At 42.7% G+C, this 10,245-nt stretch overlaps 1 protein-coding gene across 2 annotated transcripts in view; it reads right to left on the reverse strand.

Annotated features, from left to right (window-relative positions):
- Positions 1-355: 355 nt before the first annotated feature.
- Positions 356-10,245, reverse strand: part of LOC122256618 (uncharacterized) — a 15,136-nt gene continuing 5,246 nt past the window's right edge. Inside the window, exons 2-5 of one of the 2 annotated variants that reach the window (XM_043021430.2) lie at positions 5,676-8,319; positions 5,130-5,234; positions 1,815-1,838; positions 380-495 (exon numbers count right to left, since the gene is read on the reverse strand). In XM_043021430.2, the coding sequence (XP_042877364.2) occupies positions 5,203-5,234; positions 5,676-8,319 (2,676 nt within the window). In that variant the 3' untranslated portion in view covers positions 380-495; positions 1,815-1,838; positions 5,130-5,202. Of the gene's footprint in view, positions 496-1,814; positions 1,839-5,129; positions 5,235-5,675; positions 8,320-10,245 lie in introns of both variants that reach the window. The other variant, XM_086532779.1, reaches the window with a different exon arrangement.

A 10,245-nucleotide genomic window follows, 5' to 3' on the forward strand; every position in this document is an offset into this window, starting at 1 on the left:
TTTCCTGTGACACCTTTCATAAAAGATTTAAGGTCAGAGGGTCCGGAGTGGGAGTCTCGGCGGGACCGGCCTGGAACATCTTCCAGGAGGTCTTGTACACCAATCAATCTGCAAAAGGCATGTAGTTTACCAAAAAAGTCTTACATTGTTAAGAGCAGGCTTTGCACATACTTTGTGTATTTTCCACAAATCATTAACATTGAATCATTAATTAAGGTACTACACACTATCTTACTGAAAAGAATTAAGATTTTATCCTTCCAGCATGATATAGGAACAATCAAACTGCAACACTGCAATTACGCAGTTAACACCCAAAAACTAAACAACTCGAGCCAATCATACTAACCTTACTTCTAGTTTGCCAGTGACGGCAGCGCCCTTACTATGTAGAGCTTGTGAGCGACGGCTGGGGTAGTTCTCTTTGTCGTAGAGGCTTGTGTAATTGGCCGGTGAGGGAGACGCAGATAGCGAGTTCTCCAACTCCCGCTTCACCTGTGGAGGCACAGTTTGGAATCTGTAAGTGGCATCTCTGGGATATCTATAGCCTAGAGTTTAGGATCAGAATAGCTTACCGCTTTATCTATTGACTTTTGGAAAGTCTAAATAAGAACTAATGCTACATTGAAAGTGAAGATTACCATTCCTTTCCATTTTTCTACTGCTTGCCAAATTATTTTGAGTTTTCTTTTTTCTTAGTGACTTTAACATAAACATGAAAATTAGAGAAATGTTTAGATAACTTAAATAAACAAAATCACCATAATAACAGTGCCTCGCAATAAGAACTAAATTTGGCAGATGGTTTAAAAGAAAAAAATCTGCTTTGAAATCAACTTACATGACTGTATCTGTACAAAATCAAGATGTTAATAATGTGATGCATGCTACTTTAAATACAACATCAGATACTGAAGGAGCTTTTGTGACAGGTTAAGTAACTACTCTATTATCTGTAGTCAATCTGAATAATTAATGGGAAGTGAGATGATAGTATCTGAGAGTACAATGAAAAGCAACAACAATAAACCTAAACCAAGAAAGGTGATGGTTTACAAATCCAGAAAGCCTTCAGAAAAAAATTCAGTTTGAAAATAGCAGTTGCAACAGGAGTATTACACCCATTTCTAGCAAGTTCACTACAGATACATCATGGGTAACAGCTTTAAATCAGTACTGAGAGTAAGAGCAAGTGCACAATGAGAACAAAAAAGTGAACATTAGGCTTAAGCAAAGTGATACCGACATGATAAAGAACGTATTTGCCTACAGACACGGGCAGCTAACTTCTCATTACTATGAGGTAAATCATTGTTACACTTTCCATTACAACAGATAACCAACATAAGCAAGTAATTACTAATACACTCATTAACAGAATTGAAAGAAAGTGGCGTACAAATTACACTTCAACTATACACTGACCAACAATTACAACAGCAGCACACTTTCAACTCTGGCATAAAAAGTTTAAACATACAATAACTATAAGAGTAAATACAGTGATAGCAGATATACTTACATCCACTGCGAGGTCACACAATTTAAACTTAATATTTCTTACAAAAAAAGCAGTGCTTGTGTATGAGCAAAACAAAGCATAAACTCATGGACAAAACCATACTGAAAGCAGCAACATGTGAACAGACATATTGCAAGATAGTCATGTAAAGTACTGCAGCTTACAAAAACAGTCTTCAAACAATGTTTTAAAAAGCAATGAGAAAAAGAAGATGAATGTGAAGAAGTGCAGTGACAAAATTAACAATAATAAAAAAAAAAACTAAACATATCAAAAGTGACAAGAAACTTACAGAACATGAACCGTGACTCAGAAACTGAAAGAACAAGAGCAAAAACTCAGTAACAAAGTTTTTTTTTTTCCTTTTAAACGAACAAAGGAGAGGAGGAGAGAGAGAGAGAGAGTGAGAAAAAAAAGAGAGAGAGAGAGACAATGGGATTCATGCAGTGAGCTTACTGAAAGTCTGTGTCTAATAACTTCTCTCCAGACTTCTCTAGAAGTAGCCAGGATCACTCAACTAGGAAAATATGAAGGATAAGGATCGTCGCAAAAGTACTAGAGGTAATGGTTGCATAACTGTGGGGCATAGCATTAATGGGTGTGCTTCCTTGCAATCGCAAGTACATGAGTGTCACTCAGGTTATTTGTGGGATTTACTCATTTTAATCAAGTTACATAAAAAAAGGGCAGTGGAAACTAAATTATTAAAAAAAGGAACACTGATGAATGTAAATGATGCTTTGAAGTCCAAACAGTTTTCTTTAATTTCTTTATTTTTCTTACTTTTTGTTTTGTCATTTTATCAGCTGCATTCCTATCATCTACTGCAAAAGCATTTAACTTTAACACAATATCCTAACAGTAGTGCATAAGAAAAAAAAGGTTTAATCATCTTATTTTTCATAAAAAAATAGGGATAGTTTAAGTCATTACCATAAAGTTTTAACCAAAGAGAAAAGGAATGTACTAATGGACACAAGAAAAACACTACCCTCATATTGTCTCCATCTAATACACTATACAAATAGTCCTTCTGGTTCCTTATCAAAATTTAAAAAAAAAGGAAAACAGAACTTACAAATGTCATCCCTCACAATCAAAGTAAGTTTTATGATAATCAGAGACATTACCACACAGTACACATCATAGCTTCATCCAAACACTATCTTGGTGAACAGAGAGACCATTACGCATGAAATAAATTTTGACAATAATAATCCCTTTCATGTGTGTTCAATAGAGGGTGGGCTAGAAGAATGCCAATTAATGATACTAATCAGCATAATGATCCTCAAAAACAATCTATTACCCATGTTTGCAGAGACCCAACAGGTATATGGCTGGTTAACGATAGCAAAAACGTTGAGGGTAATGACAACCTGGATTACCAACAAGGGAAGGGAGTTTAAAAGCGAGAGAGGTTGAATCTATGACTGAATGGCTGCACTGCCCACTTCATATCCGGCTTACACCAGAGCGCCACTACTTGTTGGGTCTCACAACACTTTCCTTTGGTGTGTATCAAATCACAGTTGACATAGCGAATGGGCTACATACCTTTCCATATCATGATGATAATGTTGGAAATCATTTTAATGATGTAACTATAAATTTGGGAGGGATAGACAAGGAGAGGGGTGAGGTGAGAGAGAGACAAAGGTGGGAGAGAGGAAGGAGGAGATGCAAAGAAAGAGGAGAAATTCAGAATGAGAGAATGAGAAGGGGGAAAGGGGAGAGGGAGGGGGGAAAGGGGAGAGGGAGGGGGGAAAGGGGAGAGGGAGGGGGGAAAAGGGAGAGGGAGGGAGGAAAGGGGAGAGGGAGGGAAGGAGGGAAAGGGGAGAGGGAGGGAAGGAGGGAAAGGGTAGAGGGCAGAAGTGAGGGAAGGAGGCAAGGAGAGAAAGGGAAGAGGGAGGGAGAGAGGGAAGGAGAAAGGGAGGGAAGAGAGAGGGAAGAGGGAGAGAAGAGGAGGGAAGAGGGAGGGAAGAGGGAAGGAAGAGGGAGGGAAGAGGGAGGGAAGAGGGAGGGAGGGGGAGGGGGAGGGGGAGGGGAGGGGGAGGGAAGAGGTGAGAGAGGAGAGAGAGAGACAAGGAGAGAGTGAGAGAGTAGGAGAGTGAGAGTGAGAGTGAGAGTGAGAGAGAGAGTGAGAGTGAGAGAGAGAGTGAGAGAGAGAGTTAGAGTGTGAGTGAGAGTGAGACAGTGAGTGAGTGCATGAGTGAGTGAGTGAGTGAGTGAGTGAGTGAGTGAGTGAGTGAGTGAGTGAGTGACAGAGTGAAAGAGTAAAAGGGTGAAAGAATGAAAGAGTGAAAGAATGAAAGAGTGAGAGAGTGAAAGAGTGAGAGAATGAGAGAGAGAAAATAAGAGGGTATAAGAGTGTGAGAGGGTGTGTGTATGTTTCTTATGAAACCTGACAAAACACTAGCAATGTTCATAATAACTAAATGACTGAATAGATACACAAGTAAATCAATTAATCAATCAATGAATCAATCAATAAATAAATCAATAAGTAGTATATAAATACATACTTCAAGAAGGATCTTAGAAAAAAAATCACACCAGTGATATCAACATCGCTATTACATGGAATCAATAAATAACTCTCTAAAATAAAAGAAATGTGTTAAACTCTCAGAAAACCTATGAAATTACACAATGACATAATGCTGATATCAATAAAAACAATACTAAGAAAATTCAAATAAAAAATAGTGTGTATAAATAAATATATTTCTTTTTACCTCATTCTCTTTCTATTAATTTCAAATATTTTAACAGGAAATTATGAATATCTATCTTATTTCTATTATATTCTTTCATACATACATATAAATGTAAACTTACTATATAACAGTGACCACAGACAAACAGATGCTTCCAAATGTCAAACCTTTGTTTCAGTGCCCTACTGTTTTATCACAAAAAATCATATGTAAAAATAGAACTAAACCAAGCCACAGGAAAATAAACAAAACACATGCACCTTTGGTACAGTATTCACGTAATTTTGCAGTCACTAAAATCTATCAACATGAAAAGAGAAACCCAAAAACAAAAATTTAATAAACAAATAAAAAATAAATAAATAGAAGACAGCTACACTAGGAATGCATGAAACGAAATCAATATCATGACAGCTAGATTAGGACTAGGTTGTGATTTACATGGTTGTGCAGCAGGGAAATGTGGATCCACTTTGAAACGAGACCAAACGCAGCCAAGCTCCTGCATTGGACGTATTATGATGGTATGTGTGGGTAATAAGTATGAAAAAAAGTAATATGACAGAACTCTTTTTAGAAAAATAATTGTCAGTATTATTATTTCCTAAAATTGTCAAGTGATTTTATTGATTCATAAATCACTGCAGATTACATGATGGTTGTTTCAGAGGGGTTCATTTAATATATTCACTACAGCTAGATAAGTAAAAGAAAATCTGGAAAAGTAACTAGCTGTTTGAATTACAGGAAATCTAAAACAATGGTTACATATTAAGGACTAACACTTCAAATAAAATTAAAGTGGTCAGCAGTTATGATATATAAGCTGCTAAATCAAACACTCCTGAAAAGATTACTGTCCACCTGCATCAGGACCCTCAACTCACCTCCCCGGCCATAATGGAGCCATGCGGTAAATCCCCCCGTAGCCGCTCCAGGGAGAGTCGAATCAAGTCCAGCTTATGGCTGCTTTCCTCCAGCCGCTGCTGGGCCTGTAGGGAGAAGACATTTGTTAACAATTTGCCAAGCAACTCAAGTATCTTGAAACGGCTAATGGAACATAAAAGAGTTGGTTATCAGAAAATGAGCAACAGAAAAGAAACAAACGCATCAAACTTGTTATCAAAAGTAATAAATGTTAAAAGCACAATAAAGAAAAAAAAAACACTTAACATGTCATTCCAGCATGGGTCACACACTCTGAACACTGCTCGTCACAATATGTTATTCACGTGCCAAAAATTTGGGGCTTCATACTACGAATTACACCTCATTAGGACACTGAACTTTCATTCTGATTTTGCGTGGATGTTTTAGTGTCTGTTAGAGATGTTTATGAATATGGCGGTGAGGTGGTGATTCGATGGGTAGCGTGTGCAGGTGACAGGGAGTGGCGGAGTGGGCTATGGTAGTGTCCAGTGTATGTGGCTTACCTACATGGGAGATAGCTGCGCTGTCGCTGGCATTGCTGTTGTTACGGGAAAGTGAGGTGCCAGGGTAGGAGCCAGGAAGATGAGGGAGCATTATGCCACTACTGTCGGCTCCCAAGTCAGTTAGTGACCAAGCTCGTAATCGGCTGCCTGCCAGCTGGCCATTAGATGATGCCTCTGACCAACTGCGGCAGTTTTCACAAGAGCACTGGGGATTTCGTGGTGGCCCAAAATGTATACCCCTACGTTTTGGGTATGATAGCCTCAACTCTCCAAATAACTGGGGTCTAACAAACTTACGCTGCTCTGGGATGCAAGTGGTCCGAGCTTCCATTAACCGTGATGCAGGAACAGGCACAGTTTGGCTAAAAGGGAACCTTGGCAGGTGCCTAAACAACCCTATGTTAATGAATCTTCCTCCAACCATAGTTGTACGGGGTTCACTATATTCCTCAAAGGCACTGCTATCCTTTCTGTGCCCAAGCTCATGACCAGGTGGCTTTGGCATTGCTTCTTCCCCATAAAGTGTGGTTGCTGTTCGTTCATGTGCAGGCATTTGCTGAGGAACCTCAGACTGTGGAGACTGGGGTGATGATAACTCTGCACTCTGTTTGGCACAAGCAGACAAACGTCTCCTCACTGTTGAGACAACATCTTGCCACTCAACAGAGTCTGATCGAGATGATTCCTCTCTTTCCAGAAGCTGTTCTAAAAATGACCGTTTTCTCTCTGGCGAACGCCTTCCTCCCTCCTCAGTATCGTCATCATACTTGGAATCTCCTCTGTCTGAAGCCTCTGCTAGGTCTTTTCTTTTACCTTCGTATAGCCTTCCTGAATCTCTTCTGTCGACAGACCTGCTACTGTCACTTCTCCCTATACATCTACCAGAATCTCTCCTTTCAACATATCTGCCAGAGCTTGTTCGGGTCACTGACCTTCCAGAATCCCTTCTCTCTAAACCCCTGCCAGAGTCCCGGCGCTCGAGTGACCTTGAAGAATCTCTGCGCTCAACCGATCTACCAGAATCCCTCCTCTCAAGAGAACAGTAATACTCTTTCTTGTCTCTTGCTTTAAACGAATCCTTTCTTTCGAGAGAACGACCCGAATCCTTTCTTTCGAGAGATCGACCCGAATCCTTTCTTTCGAGAGATCGACCCGAATCCTTTCTTTCTAAGTATTGATGGGAATCCCTCTTTTCAAGATGACCCATGAGTTCCCTCAACTCTTGAGACCGCAGTGATCCCTGTCTCTCAAGGCCAGCTGACGAATCTCTCTTCCTATCCACACTCCTATCACGGGAGAACGAAGCTCTCCTCCTCTCCATACTTCTACGAAATTCTCTACTCTCTGCACTACCAAGAGAATCTGCACGTTCAACTCTTCTGCTAACCTCAGTGTGAGGATGAACCCAAGATTCTGCCTGATTCTTCTTCCTCTGCAAATCACGTTTTTCTTGCTCTTTATATTGTTGCATCCACTCGAGGAGTCTGTTCGAATCTTTGCGTTCGGTCGGCTTAAAAGATTCTTTTTTTTCCTCAAGGCGATATGACCCTTCTTGATCAGCAGCTTGTAGAGATTCACGTCTCTCTAGTGATTTGGAAATCACTTTCAATTCCTCCTTGGAAAATTCACTAAATGCAGGTAATCTGGCTAATTCCACAATATTTGGCGGAGTGGCAGTATGCGGTCGCTCCGCTTCCATGAGGGCGCGGCGTCGCAAGGATTCGCGATACCGATCTTCTTGGCCCTTCTGGATGTAGCGCTGTCGCTCGAGCTGCGGCGATCGCCACTGCTTGGGGGAGTCCTGAAGACCGCTGCTGCTCGGCGTATCTAGCATATCAGACTCCGCTTCATAAAATGCTTCATGCAGGGAAGAAAGAGACAGCTCTGAGGTGGGGCGCGGTGACGTCAAGTCGAGGTCGCCAGTGAGACGCGGAGTTGATGTTTCAAACTCGCTGCCACGCCAAGAGAGCGCCGAGGAGGGCAATTCTGGCTCTCCTTCCCAAGCTTCTAGTGGACTACTGAGGTAGGACAGACTGGAGTGCCTGCTGCGCGGCTGAGCACCCGAGATCTCCGTCGGCTGAGGCGGAGGTGAGGTAGGAACCGTCAGAGTAGCTGGTCTCATCGCCGGGGGAGCAGGCATCGGCAGCGGGGACTGCTGGTCTGGTGTAGGCGTTGTGCTTGGGCTGTGTCTGAAGCCAACCGACGGCGGCGCAGACACAGCCTCGTGTGAACGCAACGACCCCCGGTCCTGCGGCGGCGGCGGCGAGGACGACAGAGTGAGCACATCATCGGTGATGAAGGCCGACCTGCGCCCGCTGTGGCTGTGGCGGCGGCCCCGGGAGTACACGAAACTCGACGCCTTCTCCTCCAGGGGGTGTTCGTGGCGGCGCCCCAGGTTGAGCTCCGTCTTCTTGCGCTGCTTCGAGCCGAGGGCAACCACGGCCTGGGGGCGCCGTGGCCCTGATTCCAAACTGTCGTCCGAGACCGGCGACGACGGCGTGGAGGACTCCGCCTCGGACGAGCTGCTGCAGTAGACGTCGATGTGGATGGTGCGAGGGCGCTGCCGCGGGCGGGCGCGAGGACCTCGGTCTCGCTCGCGCTCACACTCGCGGTCGTGCGGCCCCACGGCAGAGCCTCCCTCAGCCTGCGGAGCCATGAGCACACTACACTCCTGTGTCACCAGACACCCGCTACCCTCGTTGCTTAAAGCTCAAGAATCTGACTGGTAGCCATTCATTATACACACAAAACAACATATTAACCAGATCATTAAAGTTTAGACAGTGGTCCAGAGGACAGAGCAAAATCAGAATGATACTGCAAACTGACAGTACCTCATTTAAAATCAATAACAAGTATAAGATTAAACGCGTTTTATCTGATATTACCAAAGCAATAAAATATCAACAGTAAATTCCAGTTATTAAGTAGGTAATTGAGGCATAATGTAAAGGGAAGAGGGTGTCGGGAAGTCAGGGGACCCTCTGCAGGGAACACTTGGGACAAAAAAGCTCTTTTCGTCAATTCAATATGTAAAAAAACTCATTCGACTTTATGTCTCTGAATATATTTTTGCCATGTAGTATGCACCTATCTCATTCCATCTGTGCATCTTGATACAAATAATAAAACATCGAATGAGGTAATACCATCACCTCAACGCATCTAATGCTTCCATTATGATCAGTACAACAAAACCGAGGGGAAACACATGAGCTAATCACAAGCTTCTAAAAGGAAATGCGTTTCGATGTACTTCTGTCATCTTACATAAGGTCGGAAAACAGTAAACAGATGTCGCAACAGGAATAATTATACTGTGGATAATGATGTCACTTTTCGGAGGAAATGAATTTCTTCCCAAAGTTCCAAAGAGGAAGTGCGTCTTTTCTAATACGTGTGTGTGTGTGTGTGTGTGTGTGTGTGTGTGTGTGTGTGTGTGTGTGTGTGTGTGTGTGTGTGTGTGTGTGTGTGTGTGTGTGTGTGTGTGTGTGTGTGTGCGCGTGTTCGTGTGCGCGAAAGAGAGAGAGAGAGAGAGAGAGAGAGAGAGAGAGAGAGAGAGAGAGAGAGAGAGAGAGAGAGAGAGAGAGAGAGAGAGAGAGAGAGAGAGAGAGAGAGAGAGAGAGAGAGAGAGAAATAATGTCTTTCCCCAATTCCGAGTATTGTAGACACACTAACTCAGGGTGTCAATTATATAAGAATAGCCACAAGGTACAACAAAAAGGAAATTCTTACTCAATGTTGCAAACAGAGAAAGTAAGCCTATGAAGTAATTTCCAGTGGAAATCACAGACATTGCAATCTTCCTCCTCGCTCTTCTTCGGCTCTAAACCCCCAGTTGCAAACACCGATGTGCAACATACTGTCTCACGAAGATCAGTCTCGGTCAAAAAAAAAAAAAAAAAAAAAAATCGATATTCCCGCCTCGGCTCTCTCTCTCTCTCTCTCTCTCTCTCTCTCTCGACGCAGGGGCTTCCCCAAGGACGGCTCGGCGCGTATTTTCCTACTTGAGAGAGAAAGACCATGGGCCTGCCAAGCCAAGTCCCAGCCGCGTCCCTTGCCCCACCCCCCCTCCCTCCCTCCCTCGCCCCAGGGTCTATATGCCAAGCCGGGCAGGGCAGCCAGCCACTCACTCGGGGGAATTACTCGATGGTCCGGTCTGCTAACCTTTTTACGAGTCATGGTAGTCTAAACCTCCAAGAAAAAAAATATTATCATATATCATGTGCCTGGGATTTGACAAGGTTATATCGCAACTCACATGACAGTTGATATTCTAAAGGAATTTGATATCACAGAGGAAGAATTACTTGCGAATATCAATGATAAACCAGTGGGAAACGCACAACAAAGATTACACAGCCGATTACACATAAAAAACGACTTCACTCTAAACAAAAAATTACCTACTCCAACCGAACAAGAACCAAATACACTTAAATAATAATAATAATAAAAAAAAATAACACAGAAAGAAGCCGCAAAACAAAACATAACCTCGATTCCCCATGCGTTTCCTCTTGCCAGCATAACCCATATACCAAAGCCTTCCCAATGATTTCATCATCAT

Source organism: Penaeus japonicus, unplaced genomic scaffold, assembly GCF_977035675.1.
Source record: "Penaeus japonicus unplaced genomic scaffold, GWHDUDI00000001_assembly GWHDUDI00000037, whole genome shotgun sequence".
Classification (NCBI taxonomy): Eukaryota; Metazoa; Arthropoda; class Malacostraca; order Decapoda; family Penaeidae; genus Penaeus; species Penaeus japonicus.